Source organism: Camellia sinensis, chromosome 15, assembly GCF_055761805.1.
Source record: "Camellia sinensis isolate YWXY chromosome 15, ASM5576180v1, whole genome shotgun sequence".
NCBI classification, from domain to species: Eukaryota; Viridiplantae; Streptophyta; class Magnoliopsida; order Ericales; family Theaceae; genus Camellia; species Camellia sinensis.
The window spans coordinates 38,799,076-38,823,446 of NC_138975.1; the positions used below are offsets into that span (position 1 = coordinate 38,799,076).

Consider the following 24,371-nt stretch of genomic DNA (forward strand, 5'->3'; position numbering starts at 1 on the left):
CTAGCTCAAAAATTATCTCTTCGAGTTCTAAGAAGTAGAAGACTGTAGCTCTATCATCAGCAGAAACAGAATATATTGTAGCTACAGATGCAACTTGTGAAGCAGTTTTGCTTAGAAGAATTCTTTCAGATATGGAGCACAAAGGGGAAGGTTTTATTACAATTTATTGTGATAGCATGTCAGCCATTGCAATGAGAAAAAATTCAGTATTCCATGGCAGGACAAAGTACATTGAACTACAACATCATTTTATTCGAGACAGTGTACAGAAAGGTGAAATCCAATTGGAGTTTGTCCACACAAAAGAGCAATTAGCAGATATCATGACAAAAACAGTGCCAACAGAAAAATTATTACAGTTTCAGGAATGCGTGAAGATTACAAATTAAGTGGGGGTGTTAAAATATAATTTGAAATCTAGATAAATCTAGAATAATTAATGAATAATTTATGAAGATATTTATCTAGAAATATCTAGTAGATAATCTATCTAGATTTTTAATAATGATAGAAATATCCAGAAATGTATAATAATGATGTTGGAAAATATCAAACCTTTCTAGAACCTTTCTAGAAGAGGTTAAAATGGTGATGTTCTCTATATAAAGCCATGAGATAATTGTAAATGTATGTATGCAATAATCTTGACTTGTAATCAACATAATAAGAAGAAGTTTTCTTATATTTATATTTTTACCTTATCTTCTTCCATAATTCCCTTCCTAGCTTGCCCAAGTTCTTATCAAATATACCTTGTCACCCAACAAGCAGCTTCGGAGCTGAGCTCAAGGGTCCGAACTGCGGCGGTTCCATCAGCTCGAGTAGCAGCTCTTTCATGTTTGTGAGCTTTTTGGTGCCACTCAATTCTCTACAACAGTCGAAGCTCCGAGGATAATAGGAGCACTGGAACCGTCTACGATTGTGAACCTTTTGGTGCTCACTCCAGCCATGAGGAGATTGGAAGCTCTAAGGACAATAATGGCACTTGAATCGACCAAGCCTGTGAGCCTTTGGTGCTTACTCCAGCCTTGATGGGAGTCGAAGGTTCGATGACAATGGAGGCACTTGAACTGTCCATGTGCCATTATTAAGTTAAGGGTATAGGGGATGGGTTGTGTAGTGCTTCTATTTATAGAGAAAACCATAGACCTGTTTGTGTGATATTCCTTGTTTTTTGAGAACGGGTGTGATATTCGAAAAATTATTTGTTGGACCAGGGGCACCACGTGATTATGTTCCTGGCCAATCACAAATCATCATGCCTTTTATTATATTCTCTAATCATCTAACACAAAATTGTGAACTTCACCTCCTCTACTAATCACAATACACATAAAAACACGTGACTACCCAATAACTTCTCCCGATATTCCCCTTATAACACAACATTTGTGAAGGTACTTGATATTAGTAACAAGAATGTACAAATAATGTTGATATGAGAAAGAAGAATGTAAAAGAAGAATATGGAAGAAACTTTGTCAATTTAATTTTGTTAGGAAAAAGAATGTAAAAGAAGAATACGGAAGAAAGTATGTCAATTTAATTATATAATAACTAGCATAATATACGTGTTATGCATGATCGTAAATAAATAAATTAAAATTAATTTTGAAATTAAAATGTGAAAGAAAACACTATTTACAATCATAAAAATTGCAATTATTTTTATCTCTATTACATTTAAAAAGTTTTTTATTTTTTGTTTTATTTTTTTGTTTTTGTTTTTATCTCCCTATGAAATATATAAGGGTTTGGATTATCTCAAGTTGACCATTCACCTTGCGAAAGTGTTTGGGTTGATGGGTTTATTTTAGAACTGACCTTGGTGATCTGAATTGTTCACATTATAAAAATATTTTATACTGCAATTGGTAAAAATTAAAGACACATAAGAGCATCTCCAACTTTACTCTTTTTTTTTCATCAAATTTGAGTAAAGGTTTCATCTCATATCGCGCTTTCCAACGGAGAATTTTAAATTTTCATCAAATCACAAGTCGACCAGGAGGATGACTAAGAGGATGTTCGACTGATCGACCGGTCAGTGTAAATTGCAAGGCAGTGGATGTCCGGGGGACAACCAGCCAGTCATCCGGTACTCCTGCAATAATGGCTATTTTACAGTAATTTGATGAAATGCTCCACGCATCCTCAATTTGATGAAAAAGTTAAGACATCTTCAATTTGATACTGGTTTGGTGTTAACATTGAAGCGTGTAAACTGGAGTCTTTTTATCAAATTTAAATTTGATGAAAGAAAAAATGAAGCATTGAAGCAACTATAATAAGGTAATATAGAAATTATACTTACGTTATAACATGAACACATTCTGTCTTTGGAGTTTCATGATTATAATTAGCCTTATGTTAGAATTCATTCAATAATATAACAAATCACATTTATCAATTACCAAATACTCTATATTTTTTTTACCCAATAAAAAATAGTTTATATAAAAAAAATTGAAAAAATAAAATAAAAAAGAGAAGAAAGAGTGTAACTCTCTTTCTCGAGCTACTCCTTAAATCGACCTATGCCTAACATATCCTTTGAACTTTCCATATCATTTTTTGCACACATGAGCATATTTTTCCAAGTCATTGTCTTTATTAACCTCACAATTAGTGACTAATAAATTTCAGTTACAAAGTTTATGTATGATATTAATAAATTTAATAATGCAAAGTTTTTTTTAATAAATTGAAAATTTCAGTAAGGGTATATGATTTCTAAGTCTCAATCTATGTATTAGATTAAAAACATATTAATACTACACTCATATAATCTATTTATCTATATATTATATAAGAAAAAATGGGGTTTTAAGTGAGGAGCCTTTTGAGAGTTTTAATATCTCATACTAATTTTCTTGATTTTCTTAATTTTAAACAATTAAGAAAATTTCCATTGGCTAACTTTTATTTGATAATCCCACATCGGAAGAAGAAGTAAAACAAATGAGTTGCTTTACTCATATAAAGTGAATCTTATACTCACATCCCATTTAATATTGTAGTGATGTGCATGTTTCAATTCAATATAGTTTAAATTTTAAAAGTTTTAATTAATTAATTTTGACCGATTAGGCTAAATCATTTTTTATTTGATTGATTTGTTGATTTTACCACGATTTTAGCAATTTTATCAAAATATATTGATTAGATTTGATTAAAGATTGAAAGATTGAGATTGTTTGATTAGAAATAAACTTTCCGTCCAAATAACTATTAACTTTTATTTTATAATCCCACATCGGAAAAAGAAGAAAAAAGTGAGTTGTTTCACTTATATAAAATGAATCTTAATAGTGTAGTATTGTGTATACTTCAAATTCAAGACAATTTAAATTTTAAAATTAAAATAACATTGAAATGTTTTAATTAATTAATATTTGTATAAGTTGGTCGGTCATTCGATCTAACCGATTAGGCTGAACCATTTTGGGTTTGATCAATTCGCTAGTTTAGTTGCGATCTCGCATACTGATTTTATTAATTTTAAACAATTAAAAAAACTTTCATTGGCTAACTTTTATTCGATAATCTCACATCGGGAGAAAAAGTAAAAAAATGAGTTGTTTACTCATATAAAATGAATCTTATACTCTCATCCTATTTAATATTGTAGTGTTGTGCATGTTTCAATTCAATATAGTTTAAATTTTAAAAGTTTTAATTAATTAATTTTGAATGATTAGGCTAAATCATTTTTGATTTGATTGATTTGTTGGTTTAATCGCGATTTTATCAAAATATATTGATTAGATTTGTTTGATTCGAAATAAACTAAAGATTGATCTGATTAAATATTGAAAGACTGAGATTGTGTGATTAGAAATAAACTTTCCGTCCAAATAATTGTTAACTTTTATGTTATATTCCCATATCGAAAAAAGAAGAAAAAAGTGAGTTGTTTCACTTATATAAAATGAATCTTAATAGTGCAGTATTGTTGTATATACTTCAATTCAAAACAGTTTAACTTTTAAAATTAAAATAACATTTAAAAGTTTTAATTAATTAATTTTGTACAAGTTAGTTGGTCATTTGACCTAACCGATTAGGCTGAACCATTTTGGGTTTAATCGATTCGCCGGTTTAATGGCGATTTCTCATACTGATTTTATTAATTTTACAAAATTTTAAAAAAAAATCGTTGGCTAACTTCCATTTAACCATATAAAAATAAAACCGCAATTAGTTTATGACTTATTTTATAGTTCCACATCGAGAGAAGAAGAAAAAGCAAAGTTTATTTCACTATCTATCTATATATTATATAAAGAAAATGGGATTTTTAGGGAGAAGCGTTCTAGGAGCTCCAAGCCCTCATTCTAAAATTATTGAATTTTCTTAATTTTAAACAATTAAAAAAATTCCCATTAGCTAGCTTCCATTTATTTTTTATTTTATAGTCCCATATCGGGAAAAAAAAAAGAAAAAGTAAATTATTTCACTTACATAAAGTGAACCTTATACTCCCATTTATATAAGCGAAAGGAGATTTTTAGTGAGAAGCCTTATGATCAATATCTCATACTAATTTTTTTAGATTTTTTTAATTTTAAATAATTAAGAAAATCTCCATTGGCTAACTTCCATTTAATTTTTATTTTACAATCCGACATAGAGGTTTTGATTTTAAAAATAATTTTGTATGAGGTTTTGAAACTCTCATAATATATCTCCTTAAAATATTCTTTTGTAAAATATATAAATATATTGATAATCTTAATATCACTTGTACTGCTTCTTAATACAAAAATTATGAGATAATTATGATAATTTTAAATTTGTATTTAAAACTTATAAATCATGGGATATATTATTATAATTTTAAATTTATATTGTGTCAATTTTAAATTTAAATTAATAAATTTATAATTTTAAATTTATATTGGTGCCTTTACAACAGTCGAAACTCCAAGGACAATAGAAGCACTGGAGCTGTCTACAATTGTGAACCTTTTGGTGCTCACTCCGGCCATGACGAGATTGGAAGCTCTAAGGACAATGGTGGCACTTGAACCGTCCAGGCCTGTGAGCCTTTTGGTGCTTACTCCAGCTTTGATGGGAGTCGAAGGTCCGACGATAATGGAGGCACTTGAATTGTCCATGTGCCATTGTTAAGTTGAGGGTATGGGGGATGGGTTGTGTGGTGCTTCTATTTATAGAGAATCATAGGCTTGTTTGTGTGATATTCCTTCTTTTTTGAGAACGGGTGTGATATTCAAAAAATTATTTGTTGGACCAAGGGCACCATGTGATTATGTTCCTGGCCAATCACAAATCATCATGCCTTCTATTATATTCTCTAATCATCATCACAATACACATAAAAACACCACGTGACTACCCAATAACTTCTCCTGATATTCCCCTTATAACACAACATTTGTGAAGGTACTTGATATTAGGAACAAGAATGTACAAATAATGTTGATATTAGGAAGAAGAATGTGAAAGAAGAATATGTAAGAAACTTTGTCAATTTAATTTTGTTACGAAGAAGAATATAAAAAAAGAATACGGAAGAAAGTATGTCAATTTAATTATATAATAACTAGCATAATATACATGTTATGCACGATCATAAATAAATAAATTAAAATTAATTTTGAAATTAAAATGTGAAAGAAAAAACTATTTATAATCATATGAATTTCAATTATTTTTATCTCATTACATTTAAAAAGTTTTTTATTTTTCATTTTTTGTTTTATATTGTTTTATTTTTTTTGTTTTTGTTTTTATCTCCCTATGAAATATATAAGGGTTTGGATTATCTCCAGTTGACCATTCAACTTGCGAAAGTGATTGGGTTGATGGGTTTATTTTAGAACTGACCTTGGTGATCTGAACCGTTCACATTATAAAAATATTTTATACTGCAATTGGTAAAAATTAAAGACACATAAAAGCATCTCTAACTTTACTCTTTTTTATTCATTAAATTTGAGTAAAAGTTTACTCTGATATTGCGCTTTCCAACGGAGAATTTTAAATTTTCATCAAATCATAGGTCGACTAGGAGGACGACCAGGAGGATGTTCGACTGATCGACCGGTCAATGTAAATTGCAAGGCAGTGGATGTCCGGGGGACAACCAGCCAGGCATCCGGTACTCCTGCAGTAATGGCTATTTACAGTAATTTGATGAAAGGCTCCACGCATCCTCAATTTGATGAAAAAGTTAAGACATCCTCAATTTGATACTAGTTTGGTGTTAACATTGAAACGTGTAAACTAGAGTCTTTTTATCAAATTTAAATTTGATGAAAGAAAAAATGAAGCGTTGGAGCCACTATGATAATGTAATATTGAAATTGCAGTTAACATGAATACATTCTGTCTTTGGAGTTTCATGATTATAATTAGCCTCATGTTAGAATTCATTCAATAATATAACAAATCACATTTATCAATTACCAAATAATCTATATTTTTTTTACCCAATAAAAAATAGTTTATATAAAAAATTGAAAAAATAAAATAAAAAAGAGAAGGAAGAGTGTAACCCTCTTTCTTGAGCTACTCCTTAAATCGATCTGTGCCTAACATATCCTTTAACATTTCCACATCATTATGAGCATATTTTTCAAGTCATTCTCTTTATTAACCTCACGATTAGTGACAAATAAATCTCAGTTACAAAATTTATGTATGATATTAATAAATTTAATAATGCAAAGTTTTTCTTAATAAGGCCTCGTTTGGCAAGAGGCTATTTTAGCCAATTAGCCAAAAAGTTACTAAATTAGCCAAAAAGCCAACAACCCATACCAAAAAGTCAAAGATTCTCTTTTCTCTCTACTTTTTGCACATCTTTTCGTAATTAGCCAAAAAGTCATCCCAAACATACAAGTTTTTTTTACCTACCTTTTTAGCCAAATAGCCAAAAAGTTACTAAATTAGCATGTTCCCAAACGAGGCCTAAATTGAAAATTTCAGTAAAGGTATATGATTTCTAAGGCCAAGTTTGGGAAGATAAGAAAAAGTTAAAAAGTCAAAAAGTTATTCAAAAAGTTAAAAAGTTAACACTATTTACTAAAAGTCAACAATTACGACTGTACAATTCCCAATCTTAATTTTTCCCTACAAATCAATTTTTACAATTTTTTAATACATATTTTTTCATAAAAAGTCAAAAAGTTAACCCAAACATCCTTTTTTTTTTCTCAATTTTTTAGTCTAAAAAGATAAAAAGTGCACTTATTTAGGACACCCCAAACAATCCCAAGTCTCAATCTATGTATTAGATTAAAATCATATTAATACTGTACTCATATAATCTACTTATCTATATATTATATAAGGAAAATGGAGTTTTTAGTGAGGAGCCTTATGAGAGTTTCAATATCTCATACTAACTTTCTTGATTTTCTTAGTTTTAAACAATTAAGAAAATCTCCATTGGCTAACTTTTATTTGATAATCCCACATCGGGAAAAGAAATAAAAAATAAATAAATTGTTTTACTCATATACAACGAATCTTATACTCCCATCCCAATTAATATTGTAATGTTGGGCATATTTCAATTCAATATAGTTTAAATTTTAAAATTTTTAATTAATTAATTTTGACCGATTAAGCTAAATCATTTTAAATATGATTGATTTGTTGATTGAATCGCAATTTTAGCCATTTTATCAAAATATATTGATTAGATTTGTTTGATTCGAAATTACTAAAGATTAATCTGATTAAAGATTGAAAGATTGAGATTTGCTTGATTAGAAATAAACTTTCCGTCCAAATAATTGTTAACTTTTATTTTATATTCTGTAGCGATCCCGGTTTCGATCCTTCTTTCATGTTTTGCCACTTTCGACTGGGCCGGTAGGGGGTCGAGCTGTCTGGTCAGTTCGCGGGGGTCTAGGGGGCAGCGCCCCTTGGCAGGTCCAAGGACAGCACCCTGGCGGGGGTCGAGCTGCCTGGTCAGCTCGCGGGGGTCCAGGGGGAAGCGCCCCTTGGTGGGTCCTAGGGCAGCGCCCTGGCAGGGTTGAGGGGCAGCACCCCAAAAACAAAAATGCAAAATGCATTCGAAGTTGCTTGTCCGCTCGAGCAGCCGTTTATGCGCTTGAGCGGAGAATATTTGGTTTCAGAAGTTTGACCTGTCTGCAAAAATACTACATTAGTGTATTTGACGCTCGAGCGGGGCATTCCACCCTCGAGCGGACCATGTTATATCAGTTCGTGAATCTGATATTTCATATCACTTTTTCAGTCCTCTCTCTCTCTCTTTAAAACTCTCCAGAATTCTATATTTGGAGCTTCTCTCTCTAGAAGTCATCTTCTCTCTTTTATTTCTCCAAATCCATTGGGATTTAGACAAAAGTTCTTCACCAAAGCTGGTTATCATCTCGAGGGCTTCGTTGTGTGCGGTGAAGATCAAGTTTCGACACCGTTGATTTTGGGGGTTTCATCTCATTTCTTCTTCAAAACTTGAGGTAGGGATTTTCTTAAAGTTATATATATGTTTTTGCAAGATTTAGATGATTTTCGAAATCATCCTTTGATAAGCTTTGAGAAATTGATTGCTGATTTCAAGAAGATGAGTGATTTTGAAAGATGGTTTAATTTATTTTCCTTTTAAAATAGAAATTGAAGGTTTTGAACCATATTGATTGAAAAAACATGATTTTGGGGAGATTCTTCTAAATATTTTAGAGATGAATGGTTTTAGAAAATCTAGAAATTGGGTCTTTACTTTGAAAGATGTTGAAAATTCTTGGAAGATGTTGTCATATTTATTTTGCGTACCAAAATAAGTGGATGTTTTGAAAAATGTTTATTTATATATAAATGACGAATTTTGTGAAAAAAACGAGAAATGTTGTTTATTTTGGAAATTGTTGTCAAAATGTTGATTTAATCTTGAATTGACTAACTTGTTGAGATTGCTCAAAATGTGAGAATTACGTTATTCTCTTGAATGAATTGGATATAAAAGTGTATATATATATATATATATTCATCTTGTGGAATTGTGTTGAAAAAAGGATTGGAAATTTTCATCACAATGGTATATTGTGTGGAACAATTGAATATGGAAGTAATGTTGCATTGCATTATTAAGCATACATTGGCATTTCAATTCATTGGACTATGTTAAGCCTTGAAAATTTGCATTGAGAAAAGAATGTTGAGTAATGGGTTTTCATGAAATAGTTTTGGGGTAAATACGGTGGTAAGTCTTGATAGGTGGTGTAGATGAAATTGTTTAAGTTGACTTGAGTGTCCTTGGTGAAAAACCAGAAAGTCGTGCGAATAGGTATCGAGCCTTCCGGTTAATACCGGTAAAAATGACAATTGGTAGTACTCGTATAGTCTACTTGTAGACACCGACCTAGGGATTACCAGAGTTGTATTTACCGCCCCCTTTAATTAAATTGATAAATTTTGAATAGTTGAAGTTGCATAACATCATTGAGCATGATGGTTTTCAAAAGATGAAGATGTGTTTTATTTTCAAAAAGGCATGGCATGGCATGTGCATTCATCTCTTGAGACTTGTATAAAATGTATATACTTTGTTAAGGATTTCCTACCGGGCTTTATGCTCGCCCTACCGGATTTTTGTGCAGGAAAAGACGTGGTGAATCCGCTTAATTGAGGGCGTGGAAATGTGTGTGTTGAGAGCACTAAAGTTCTCTTTTGATGTGATCCTATTTATAAGCCAAGGGTTATGTATGTGTAGGTTTGAATAACCATTTTGTGTATCGGGCTTAAGCCTTGGAAGATTGTAAACCGTTGGAAGTGCTTATTTGGTTATTTACTTGTTGTTGAATCAATGTAATATCGTATGAGGAACTATTATTTTTATGTAATGCAAGTATGGGAAGTTATATTTGGTTTTCCTTTAAAAGAGTCATGATTGTTGCATTATCATTTGGACTAGAAATTTGGGGCGTTACATATTCCCACATCGGAAAAAGAAAAAAAAAGTGAGTTGTTTATAAAATGAAACTTAAGAGTGTAGTATTGTTCAATTCAAGACAATTTAAATTTTAAAATTAAAATAACGTTTAAATGTTTTAATTAATTAATTTTTGTATAAGTTGGTTGGTAATTTCATTTAAACTATTAGGCTGAACGATTTTGGATTTGGCCGATTCGTCGGTTTAATCGCGATCTTGCATACTGATTTTATTAATTTTAAACAATTGAAAAAACTTTAATTGGCTAACTTTTATTTGATAATCCCACATCAGAAAAAAAAGGGAAAAAATGTGTTGTTTACTCATATAAAATGAATCTTATACTCCCATCCCATTTAATATTGTAGTGGTGTGCATGTTTCAATTCAATATAGTTTAAATTTTAAAAGTTTTAATTAATTAATTGTGAATGATTAGGCTAAATCATTTTTTATTTGATTAATTTGTTGGTTGAACCGCAATTTTAGCAATTTTATCAAAATATATTGATTAGGTTTGTTTGATTCGAAATAAACTAAAGATTGATCTGATTAAATATTGAAAGACTGAGATTGCCTGATTAGAAATAAACTTTCCGTCTAAATAATTATTAACTTTTATTTTATAATCCCATATCAGAAAAAAAAAAAAAAAAAAAAAAAAAAGTGAGTTGTTTCACTTATATTAAATGAATCTTAATAGTGTAATATTGTTGTGTATACTTCAATTCAAAACAGTTTAAATTATAAAATTAAAATAACATTTAAAATTTTTAATTAATTAATTTTTGTATAAGTTGGTTGGTCATTTGACCTAACCGATTAGGTTGAACCATTTTGGGTTTGACCGATTCGCTGGTTTAATCGCGATTTCTCATACTGATTTTATTAATTTTACAAAATTAAAAAAAAAAAATTCACTAGCTAACTTCCATTTAACCATATAAAAATAAAATTGTAATTAGTTTATGATTTATTTTATAATCCTACATTGGGAGAAGAAGAAAAAACAAAGTTTATTTCACTATCTATCTATATATTATATAAGGAAAATGAGGTTTTTAGGGAGAAGCGCTCTAGGAGTTCCAAGCCCTTATTCTAAAATTATTGACTTTTCTTAATTTTAAAAAATTAAGAAAATTCTCGTTGGCTAGCTTCCATTTATCTTTTATTTTACAATCCCACATCGGGAAAAGAAAGAAAAAAGTGAATTGTTTCACTTACATAAAGTGAATCTTATACTCCTATTTATATAAGCAAAAGAAGATTTTTAGTGAGAAACCTTATGATCAATATCTCATACTAATTTTTTTGGATTTTCTTAATTTTAAACGTTTAAGAAAATTCCCAATGGCTAACTTCCATTTAACTTTTATTTTACAATCACACATAAAGGTTTTGATTTTAAAAATAATTTTGTATGAAATTTTGAAACTCTCATGATATCTCTCCTTAAAGGTATTCTTTTGTAAATTATATAGATATATTGATAATCTTAAGGTCACTTTACTGCTTCTTAATACAAAAATTATGAGATAATTATGATAATTTTAAATTTGTATTTAAAACTTATAAATCATGGGATATATTATTATAATTTTAAATTTATATTGTGTCAATTTTAAATTTAAATTAATAGATTACTTTCCATATGTAGTGACAGTTTAAATTTTAATAAAATAAAATCTAAAATTTTTAATTAATTAATTTTTGTGTAATATGGTTGGTCTTTTGACCTAATTGATTAAGTTAAATTGTTTTTGGTTTCAATGATTTGCTGGTTTAACTGTGATTTTAGCGATTTTATCAGAATATATTAGTTAGATTTATTTGATTCAAAATAAATTAAAGAGCTGAGATTGCTTGACTAGAAATAAACTTCTCTCCCAAACAATTGTTAATTTTTATTTTATAATCCCACATCAGGAAAAGAAATAAAAAGTGAGTTATTTCACTTTTATAAAGTGAATCTTATAAAGGGGGTTTTGAGGGAGAAGCCTTTTAGAAACTTCAAACCTTCATTTTAAAATTATTGAATTTTCTTAATTTTAAGCAATCAGAAAAATTCCATTTGGTTAGCTTCCATTTTATCTTTTATTTTACAATCTCATATCGAAAAAAGGAAAAAAAAAGTTAATGATTTTTTCTATATTTAAACAAAAAGTAAATTCAAAACACATATTTAGATGATATTTGCAAGTAAACAAATAATCAAATGGTAAAACTAATTATTACGTGAAATGACATGAGGAAAGGAAAAGAAATAATAAAATGGAAAAGCACAACATGATGAACTCATTAGTCCAAAATCATAATACAAGAAACAAGTCAAAACTAACTAAATAAGCATGGATTTCATGCACAACATAGGGAATATGAAGATGATGATAAGACATACTACTCCTAAAGGAAGATCCGAACACATTTCTACGTATGCTTGCTTAGTAAAATGCTTGAATAAGCTTTTCAAGGTTTGAGAGATGGAGAGTGTTTGAGTACTACTTTTGAGTTAAGAATGAATGATTTCAGAGGTCTGAGAAGATATTTCGACAAGACTTAGGCAAGAGGATGAGAATTGAGTCCTCATCCTTTCATCAATTCTTGGCTCTAGAGTTTTTCTAAGTTCTTTCTATTATTCTTCTTCTTTCTCAACTAAAATAGTGCCTTTATTTATAAAGGTAGAGGCCTAAAAGCGAGCACAAATTTAACTAGATAAGCAGGTATAGGCACAGTTTGGTGCTACACACGATCTACTGCATAACAAGTTCCAAGTGGTGTACACCACATTGTGTGCCCAACAAGAATGGTGCGCTACAACAGGAGTGGCACATACTCATTCGTGTAAGAAAAATTGATGTATATTATTGATTGATGTGTATTGATTTTATGATTCTGTTACAATTGATTGATTATATAGATGTAGGTTAGGTGGTGGTAGGTGAGGAGTAGGTGAGTGTAGTAGGTGAGTGTGTGGTAGGTGATGGTAAGTGTATGGTAGGTGATGGTAAATTCTAACAGCCCCCCGCAAACTCAAGGAGGATAGAAACTAACCAACTTGAGTTTGAAGAGAGGAACAAAACAAGAAAATACATAAAAAATAAAAAAGGATAGGTGACACTGTATGGTCGTGTCAGACCATTGGTGAAGACACTGGATGGTGGTGTCATAACGTTGTAGAGGACACTGTATGGTGGTGTCATAACGGTGTAGAGGACACTGGATGGCGGTGTCAGACCGATGTAGAAGACAGTTTATGGGGTCATGTCGGACCGTTGTAGCAGACACTGTGTGGTCGTGTCAGACCGATGTAGAAGACAGTTTATGGGGTCATGTCGGACCGATGTAGAAGACAGTTTACGGGGTCATGTCGGACCGTTGTAACAGACACTATTGTGACAGTTTACGGAGTCTTGCTGGACCCTTGTAGAAACTAACCGGAATCAATGTCGGGACAGTTTACTGAGTCTTGTCGGACCCTTGAAGGAGCTAACCGGAATCAATGTCGGGGCAGTTTACAGAGTCTTGTCGGACCCATAAAGGAGCTAACCGGAATCAATGTCGGGACAGTTTACAGAGTCGTGTCGGACCCTTAAAAAGTCGCACCCTCAAAAGGTGTGCCCAATTTTGTCAAAAGGCGTGCCATCAAAAGGCGTGCCCAATTCATCAAAAGGTGTGCCGGACATGATGGCGAGGCACGTGGGCGCCTTGGCTTGCGTGCCCGGTTGTCGGCTGGTGGCAAGAGGCGCGCGATGCGCGTGGCTGCCTTGGCTATTTAACCAAGGTTGATGCTGAGGCTGAGGCAGAGAAAAGCTGCGAAAAACCTCTGAAAAACTTCGTTGTGCTGAGAGAGAGTCTGAAACACTCTGTTGCGAGAGATATTCTGTAACACTCTGTTGCCCAGAAAATGGCCTCGTCCTCGTCTTCCCGTGGACTGCTCACCCTCTTTCCCGACCTCAACGAGTCAACAAGAGAGAGAACTGGTGCGGTGGCACTGGAAACTCAACCAAGCGCCCCGGAGTTTGCTCCGTTGAACTTTCCGATGCGGTCGGTGGAGCAAAGAATGGCAATGCAGTCGGATGTGGAGGCCAATCAGTATACTCTGAAGGCATGTGTGGAAAGCATGACGGCGGTCACAAACTTGTCAAACCGGCTGCAGAGTAGGACAAATGAGGTGCAGCATTTAAACTCCCAGCTGGCTCTGCTCCAACGCATGTATAAGGATGCGCGAGCAGAGATAAGCGTGCTAAGGGCAGAAAACAAGGAGCTGAAGCGGAAGGCCACCGTGATGTTCCGATTTGGAGGGCTGCCATATGCGGCAGTGGAGGAGTATGGGGGAGTGAACGTGCTCGGCGGCGTGGAAAACACGGAGGCAGCACCGTCAAGGGCTTCTCAGGACGGAGGCAAGAAGAAGAGACCGGCGGCAGAGTAGAGAAGAAAAATCCTGCTTGTGGATGTGGTTGTTTTGTGTGTTTTTTTTTTTTTTTTTTTTTTTTGGTATAAAATGCTGATCGGGGTTGATCCCGGCATGAAAAAAATGACAAGTTTCTGGAATGAAAACTGAGGTGGGTGTGAATGGATTTTTTTTTTTGTTTTTTTTGTTTTTTTTTTTTTTGTTTTTTTTTTTTTGAAAATAATAATAATAATGATAATAAAAAATAAAACGAAGTGGTGGATCAGCAAGAGTTGTGAATCAGCAAGAGTATTTTTTGTTTTTTTTGTTTTTTTTTTTTTTTTTGAAAATAAGAATAATCATAATAAATAAAATGAAGTGGTGGAAGCCAGTGAAATTCATGAAGGCTAGTATAATATTTGGTAGTGGAAAAATAAAAAAAAAAATGATGATCTGTGCAATAAAATAAACATAGATATATATATATATAGAGAGATATATTAAAATAAGAGAAAATGGAGTGGGGTTGATTAAAAAATGTTGGCATCAAAAAGTGCATGTGGGTCTGTCAATCCCGTGGGTGTTTGTATGGGGTGACCTTTTACAGTGGAGTCACATGGGAGAGAGAAAAGCAACACATATGCATGTGCTCTCTCTGCCGATTTTCATGGAGCAAAATTCATGATTATAAATTGCTTTTGCTAGTGGTAGGGCCCACCAGCACAATTCATGGACCATTCTTTTGATTATACAACATGGAGCATTCTTCTCTTGTCCTTTTTTGACCCAGTCTAGGGTATCTTCTTGTGTGAAATGAGAAAGAAAAAAAAAAGAACTTTCCTGCAAAGTAATTAAGCCTTCTTTTCAATGAGCTTGTCGATCAGGTCTGCTGCATCTTGAACAGTCGCAATATTCTGGGCACTTTCTTCTTCCACGCTGATCCCAAATTCCTCCTCCAGTCCCATTACAATCTCCACCGTGTCAAGAGAGTCAGCTCCAAGTGTTGCGAACTTTGAGTCTCCGGTGACTGCAGTCCCAGCTGGTAGTGCCAGCTGTTTCCTCACTATTTCACACACTTTGTCTACTGTCTCTGGTTTGGCCGCACACGAAATCCGAAATCGATGCGTCACTAGGCGCAACCTAAGAGATGGGAAGCATTTTCCGTTGATTGACAGCGAAACTGAATTCAGACTAGAAATCTTGGTGGGCACCTGGTTTTGCTTGAATGAGCATGAAAAGGAGGTCATTGACATCGAAGATCCAGCAACAAAAGCCATTGATGGAGATGACTGTAATGGTTGAGAGAGAGATCTGAAGCTGTGATCGAAGAAAATGAGGAGAGAGAGAGATCTTTTTGTATTTGTAGGAGATTTGGCTATAAAAATGAGAGGTCAAGGGCAACGATGGGAAGGTATGTGTAGAGGTCCGGCGGGCGGCCAAGGCGAGGCTGCCGCCCGCCGGTGAAGCAGAATTAGTAGCTTCTCAACCTTGCTCTGATACCATGTAAGAAAAATTGATGTATATTATTGATTGATGTGTATTGATTTTATGATTCTGTTACAATTGATTGATTATATAGATGTAGGTTAGGTGGTGGTAGGTGAGGAGTAGGTGAGTGTAGTAGGTGAGTGTGTGGTAGGTGATGGTAAGTGTATGGTAGGTGATGGTAAATTCTAACACGGGGAATGGCGAACACTGCTACCATGCTTTGTTGGCTACTTTATGCTTTTCCCGCAGTATGGCATGCGTAGGCTCAGAATGGCGTACAACATGTTGTACAAATTCAAAATACTGATATGCAAGGTTGTTTTCACCATTTTGGTTTTGGTCCACTAATTCTGGTGTTGGAGGGACAGACAAGAATGGAGTTTTAAGGCTCTGGGAAGTAACAACGGGTTGGAAAGAGTGTTGAAGCTTTCTTCAAGCAGAATCATTTTCTCTTATGCTGTGTTTGGTTGGAGTTTTTGAGGTGGGATTTGGAAAAGGAATGAGAAATGTAATCCTATTTATGTTTGGTTATAATAAAAAATATATGGGAAAAGAAAGGGGGTGAGAAATAAATAAAGAAATAGGATACCTTTTAGGACATCAATTCTATTTTATAACCAACACAACCAAACATAGTTGGGATTTGGAATTCTATTAATTCTTTTTCCTTTTCCTTTCATTTCCATTTCCCTTTCCATTTCCCTTCCCAAATCCCCCAACCAAACACAGCGTTAATGACAAAAAAGTGATCGTTCATAATCTCATCATTAGGAATAGTACAAGGGTATCCAAGACTTATAATTGATCTAAATGGGAGCATACAGATAGCAAGCAACCTCCTGTCAACCTTCTAATTAATTATTGGGGACTTTCATGGTGTTAATTTTAGGTATTTTTCAAACCTTCCTTGTTCATTTTTGAGAAGCTTAAAACAAGCTTATGAGTTTGTCAAACATTAGAAAGAAAGGAAAATTTGAAGCACTTTATGAAATGATGCATAAAATATTGCTTTGAATAAAGAATTAGGGAGAAGGATGCTAGTGTGCATGCACATGCATAATAAGAATATTGTGACGCCTATAGGTGGTGTGGGCTGTGGCACTTTGATGGTGCACTTTACTCTCCTCATGTGCAATTAGGTTTATAAATAGAAAATTTTCATTTTATCACAAAATTTCATTTGCAATATTCTCTCTCTCTCCTACAAGCCTTTTGCTTTCTTGCTTTTGCTGGTATTCTTTTCTTGTAGACTTGAATACCACTGCCTTGTTTCCTTTTTTCAGATTGATTGTATTCTAGTCTACTTTCAGTTGTGTAGCCACAGTACAGATAGGTTGATCCTTAGATTAACTTTATTGTATCCAGGCAAATTTGCTCTAAATCGTTATGCATTTTTATGAGGGACAAATATTATATTTAGAAAAATGAAATAGAAACACGACTTGAAACATTATGGTAGCATGACTTGAAACATTTTTTGTCAATCTATTGAAGGCCTAAAAGACATTAGACTTAAAAACTACTTTTCAATATGATGTAGCATTTCATACAATGTGACACCCAACCGTTACTCTATTCTATTATATTCTGACAAACTTTATATGCATCATCTTTTTTGATAAATTTTGAATAAAATATGAGTACTTCTAATAGACTACTATTTTTCTTTGTACCCCGTCCATTTCTTTGGACCCCCATCTAGCGAAGTTGATCCCCACATTTTTTCTTTGAACCATTCTGATAGCCCCGTTTTCAGCCTCTTCACCCTCCTCTGCCACCCCCACCTCCAACAGTCCCTTTTTTAGCCTTCCGATCCATCATGTCTATCCTTCACCTTTTCCTCATTTTTCAACACTTTCTACAACCCTTTCCCCAACAACCTGCCTCTGTTCTCTCACTTCTTCATATCCGCTTTAATAGTAAGGAAGACAAATCGCGAATGAGGGGCTATTGGAGAAGAATACGAAGAAGAAGAAAGAAGTTAAAAACAAAGATTTCTTCATTCTTCTAATTTATTTATTTTTTTTTATTCTTATGACATGATAATCAAATCTGGATTCTTAGATGTTTTACAAAATACGTTTGAGCTCATATTAGAATTTTGATTCAATTGAACTAAGCCAATTTATTTATGGTTCAAAGAGCACCAGTTCTAGTAGTCAACTTAGTTCTTTCAATATTAATAGAAGGTAACGAGGCCAGAGGGTCAAGAGGCTACAGTGACTGAATTTATTTGAGATTGACTAAAAGATAAATAAATTAACTTTGAACATATTTTTAAAAATTGTTAAAACTCTCAAACAAATTATTTTTTGATATTGTTTTCAAACAAATTTTAAACAAATGTTGTCGTTTGGTAACATTTATAATTTTTTATTTTTTGTTTACAACAACATTGAAATATTTATATTTATTTGTAAAAATGAAAATAAAAACACATATCGATTACATGTATTTTAAAAGCTTATTTTGAAAATAAGTAAAAGAAGGTGGTCGGAGATGATTATCGAAGGTAGTAGTTAATAATATGTGGTGGCCGAAGGTAGTTGTTGACAATTGAAAATGGTGAATGGAAGTAGTTGTCAGTCGCTGAATGTAGTGTTCGGAGGTGAATTTTAACGAGAGATGGTTGGCGGTTTCAATAATGGTCGTAATCGTCAATTTTTAGCAAAGGATGATGAGTGGTTGGATGTAATGGCATGGTGGTGATAACGACCAATGAGTAGTGGTTGAAAAAGGCAAAAGAGAAGGAAATAAATAAAAATTTATTTTTTAAAGGGTTTTTTTTATTGATAAATCCCATTTAGTGGTGTTCTAACCCAATAAGTCTACCAAAAAAAATTATAGCGTAGTTAGTCTCATATATTTATATTTTTATCCCATGAGGTCCTTTTTTCTTGATTTATATTATTTGTTGGACTATTATACTCTTATGTCTATTGTTGATATGTATTATATAGAAAAAGGATATACACGTTTCCTTTTTATTACTCTCTCTATTTTAGTAGTTACCATTATTCACGTTTTTTCTTCTAATCAGTTTCATTCATGTTTGTGGTGTTGTTTCATTATGTTAGGATTTTGAAACTCTCTGTTTGGTAGGTTTTGAAGCTCTAGTTTATACATGGTGGTGAAAAAATATTATATTTCTCCATTGTTGTGGTGAAATTTTGTATTCCTCCATTGTCACTTTGTGTTCTAAGCTCTGTATTCGTCTATTATTACTCTGTGTTTGAAACTTTATATTTCTCCATTATTGTAAATTGAAACTCTGTTTATATCCAATCAATTTTCTTACAAACATATTTTTGAAAGGTGAATTTGGTTTGATTTGTACAGGTGGAATGGTGAAATTGCATGTATTGTTAATGATGGTAATAATGATAAAAATGAAGATGTAGGTGATAATTTTTTATTTTTAGAGTGATTGAGTTTTTTTTTTTTTTTTTTTTTTTGGATTTCTAGTTTTAATGCTGCCATTGTTTCTTTTTTTTTTGTCAATCAGTGTCAATGTTCACATTTCACATTGTTTGAAAATCTAAGAAATAAGTGTTGGAATATAGATATGGACATAGTTATATATTTTGCAAAATGTGAATGTTCACATATCATTGGTTATTTTTTACTATACTTGTTCGAACATTTTTTTTTTTTTTTTTTTTTGGCTGCCATTAAACAATTGGAATAGTTTTTTCTTCTTCTTTTTTCCTTTAATTTTGTTTCATGTTTTCATTTTGCAATGTGAATGTTCACGTTGGTATGAATTTAGTTTTTCTAAAGTTAGTTGTATCTTAATTGTAAATTATGAACATTCACATTGCATTTTGGTACTAGTTTTTTTTTTAAAAAATTTTTTTCAGAAGTTAGTTGTATGTTTATTATTTTTGTTACTATACTTGTTGGTTGAACAATCTTTTTTGTTACCATTGAACAATTGAAATGGTCAATTTTCACTTTTTTTTCAATTCTATTTTATGTTTTCACGTTGAAATGTGAATGTTCACATTGGTACAAGTTTATTTTTTAAAAAAACTAGTTGTATATTAATTGTAAATTATGAACATTCACATTTTACTTTAGTGTAAGTCTTATTTTTTCAAAACTTAATTGTATGTTTGTTGTTTTTGTTACTATACTTGTTAGTTGAACAATCATTTTTGTTACAATTGAACAATTAAAATAGTCAATTTTCATTTTTTTCGATTTTGTTTTATGTTGTCACGTTGCAATGTAAATGTTCACATTGGTATGAGTTATTTTTTTTAAGGCTAATTGTATGTTAATTATAAACTTTGAACATTCACATTGTATTTTGGTATGAGTTTTATTTTTTCGAATGTTAATTGTATGTTTGTTGTTTATTGTAAACATTCACATTGTACTTTAATATGTATTTTATTTTTTCAAAAGTAATTTGTATGTAAACGTTCACATTGTATTTTGATTTTTATTCAAATTTTTTGTTGCGTTATTTTTAAAATTTTCACATTATAAAATGATTCAAAATTTATAATTTGAGATTTTCTCCTTAGAATGAGGGAGAGGTTTTCTTCATAAATGAGGGACTATTGTTAGTTTTTATTGTGTATATATTAGTTTCAAAATGGAAACATGTGCAAAAACTTAGAAATGGTAATTTGGTCATATTACATTAAACAGGATTTAATAGAATATTAAAAAAGAATATGAGTTAGATAGAATAAATATTTAGAAAGAGGAATAATTATAAAAAATGATAGAGAAAAGACCATACTAATCAAGTAGAATAAGTAAATTAGGTAGGATAATGGAGGGTAAAATAGCAAATCCCTTTCTAATACTAAAGGATTGCTTTTTTAATATCATCTTTCATGGGGGACTACTAATCTCAATGATAAAGGCCTATCATAGTCTCAAGGTATTGTGAATTCCCTTTTCTACTTTGTAAACAAATACAATATTAATAGACCATACATCCATCCTAATCCAAACTCATCTCCTATAATCGAAAACAAACGAACCCTAAAAATGTAATGCTCTAGTTGGTGTTCATAAAAATGAGTTAAAAATATAGACTCAATTTGATTTCAATTTCAAAATTAGTTTTTAAATTTTTTTCTTAACAAAATAAACATTAAAACCATTATTTTTAACCTCCCAAAAAGTAAAATCGTATAAAAATTATGAGTGCTTTTTATTTATTAATTTTTTTACTAAATTAGTTTTTAATTTTTGTTAAATTTTTTTTATGAAATAGATTATAAAAATCAAACAACAGAGCGGTAAATTACAAGTACATTCCTTAAGGTTTATTTAAAATATAGACTGCCTATTGTAATTTTGAAAATTACATCATGTCCTTTCAAATTTCTAATATCATAACAAATTATTCTTTTTATTAATGAATCATGAATTTAGCAATTTTTAATGATATAAGAAATATATTTTAATTAATAATTTAAATAATTTTATTATTATATAAAAAAGTAGTTAAAAATTTATTTTTTCTATTAATTTTATTAAGTAAATAATTCATATTTTAAACAAATCTCAATAATATATTTGTAATTTACCCAAACAGAGTCACAGTGTTTAATTGGTGTTCAGTCTCATGTTTGACAAAAATAAGCAAGTAAGAGCATTAGCATCAACCTCTCTACAATGGTTTTAAAGCTATTGTAAAGAGTATCAACATCAGATATGTGGTCCATCAGACTCGTTATACCCTTCGTTCATTTTGCCAACGCTACAGTTCCTTCCCTGATGAAGCAAGCCACTGTTCATTGTTACAACAAAGTAGATTAGGTGTTACCGGATGTCTGCCAGAAAGTCCAGCCGGTCAACCGATCAACGACAATTTTTTATTTTTTTTTATTACTTGTTAGACATTTCCTCCAGTTTTACCTTTGTAAAGGAACATAAAAATTGTTTAACTGACAGCTCATCAATTTAATAAAAAAAGAAAGAATAACAAATACAATAAGAAAATAAAATTTTAATAGGATTGAGTTAGAATACAAAGTTTGATGCAGTGGATACTAAAAAAGTGACTAGCTACAATAGAAAAATAACTTTTAAGTTATAATGTGACTAAGAATTTGAAGAGACTGGTGTGGATGCTCTAACTAGCTATTTTGTAAAAGGATTCAACTTTTCTCAAGTTTCGTCTGAATTAAACTTAATTCAGAGGTGTTTTGAAAAGATGGTAAAAAGTTAACATTTTGGATTTTTTAGTTTTTTTTAACTTTTTTTGTGTAAAAAAATAGAGAGATGATGTGACCGAAAAAAGCTAAAAAGCCGAAAAAAGCTAATCTTCCCAAATTGTCCATCAATAATTTAAACCGTTCATCTTATACAAGTAACTAAAAAAATTATCAATGTAAAAATTCAAGTTAATTCAACATCAATTATCATACTATTACACCATTTGTATCCATACGACTTATATATTTATAAGAATAGATCGTCCGTGTTATATTATGTATGTGATTTGATAATATGATTACTTATATCTAATCAATCAAATTTTTACATGCATCTTCTTTATTAGTTTGTCATATAAGGTGAACAATTCAAATAATTAATATAGATAAGGGTGATAAATGAGCCAGATAGTTCGAGTTCGACTCATGTTCGAATTATTAAAAACTCATTCAAGCTCAGTTCGTTAAATAAATAAGTCAAGTTTAAACACATTTTAAATTTCGTTAAAATTTTCAAACCAAGTTTAAACAATCAATTGCCCATTCGACTTAGTTCAATAAGTCTAAAATTATATAAAATATCAAACTATTCGAATTCGGCTCGATAAACACTAATGTAAAATCGACTCAAAAGTTTAACAAATCAAACGTTAATAAATTTTAAAATTTATTATAATTATCAAATTAAATTTAAACAACCCGTTCAATTCATTCATCACCCTTGAATGTAGATACAAATTAATCCTACAACATGCTAATTTCGTCCATGGAGTAATATCTTCAACTCTAATAAATCTAAATTTCATTCAATTGTATCAATTAGGGTATTGAGGCCTCGTTTTGGAACATATTTTTTTATTAGTTTTTTAGTTTTTTGACTAAAATATAGTGTAAAAAAAATTAATATGTTTGGGATGATTTTTTTATTTTTTACGAAAAGATGTGCAAAAAGTAAAGAGAAAATGGAATCTTTGGTAGTGTTTGGTAAAGTTTTCTAAATATGATTTGAAAATAGGAGTTGTATTTTGAGTTTGTGAGTTTTAAAATTATGATTTAAGCGTGAAAAATTTATTTGGTGAAATGAGTTTTGAATTGAGTGGAGAATTTTTAATGTGACATATGATATTTGATACAAAAACTTATAATTTTTAACCAAACACACAACTCAAAATTTTATTAAAAGCTCATAAAAAAATTTTAAAAAATTCAGAGAATATCTTTTATTGAATATATAAAAATTAACATGTGTCAATTGCCAAAAAAAAAAAAAAACACTGTTTCGGTCAACCGGCCGAACGACCAGTGGGACGTTCGGTTAGTCCAAATTTTCTCGCCCCTTAGGTAGAATTTTCAAAATTGAATGTGGAATTAACTTTTAAAAACCATAAATAAACGTCAAAGGCAAATAAAGGTGTAGGATTATATTTAGAAAACACAACCAAACACAGCCTTTGACTTTTTTGTATAAGTTGTTGGCTTTTTAATTTTTTTAATGACTTTTTGACTAAAAAAGCCACATGCCAAATGAGGCCTGAGTCGCCATCAAGACGCGACAGATTCTTACATTGTATTTTATTAAGAAATTTAAGAAGAATTTTTTTTAAAAATATATATATATATATATATTCATCTAATTTTACCTACTTTTTTTTTTCTTTTTATATTGGGCAAATTACATATACACCCCTCGAGGTTTGGCTAAATTACAAATACCCCCTGAGGTTTGAGAAATTACAAATTCCCCCCTGAATGCTATATTTGCATAAGAAATTAGGGGGTAATTTGTTATGAAATATAAACCTCAGGGGGTAAATTGTTATGAAAATACAAACCTCAGGGGGCGGGATGTAATTTCCGAAACCTCAGGGGGGTATCTGTAATTTAGCCAAACCTCGAGGGGTGTATATGTAATTTGCCCTTTTATATTTTTCTCAAATCCCTCAATCAAATACAACATTAATAACTCTACCAAAGGACGTTCATACATCTTGACCGTATTCAATCCTTGCTCTTCCTGCCTGTATTTGATTGAGAGATTTAACCCTAAAAAAAAGGTAAATTACACTTACACCCCTCAAGGTTTGGATTTAATACATATGACCCCTGACGTTTGGAAAATTACAGTACCCTCCATATCATTGTAATTATTTAGACGGAATGAAAATATTGAACTCATGCACTTTCTTTTTTTTTTTGCTTTGCTTTACTTTCTCTTCTTTTTTTTTCCCCATTTCCTTTACTTTGTTTTTTAATGTAATTTTCTCTGTTTTTCTATTAGGAATTGTTATCTTTTATATAAGTAGGGAGTTTATGAAATGAGACTATTAACCACATAGGTGGGAATGTAATTTCCAAAACATCAATGGGTGAATAATAATTAGACCAA

The 24,371-nt window shown here is 31.2% G+C and overlaps 1 protein-coding gene across 1 annotated transcript; it reads right to left on the reverse strand.

Annotated features, from left to right (window-relative positions):
- Positions 1–12,985: 12,985 nt before the first annotated feature.
- On the reverse strand, positions 12,986–15,928 carry LOC145813456 (acyl carrier protein 1, chloroplastic-like). Its single transcript, XM_082908885.1, has one exon. The coding sequence runs from the start codon at positions 15,590–15,592 to the stop codon at positions 15,167–15,169; it is 426 nt and encodes a 141-aa protein (XP_082765011.1). The 5' UTR covers positions 15,593–15,928; the 3' UTR covers positions 12,986–15,166.
- Positions 15,929–24,371: the final 8,443 nt, after the last annotated feature.

What these genes read in the sequence shown, in the direction of transcription:
- LOC145813456 (XM_082908885.1), bottom strand. Translation starts at nt 15,592, where the DNA reads ATGGCTTTTGTTGCTGGATCTTCGATGTCAATGACCTCCTTTTCATGC.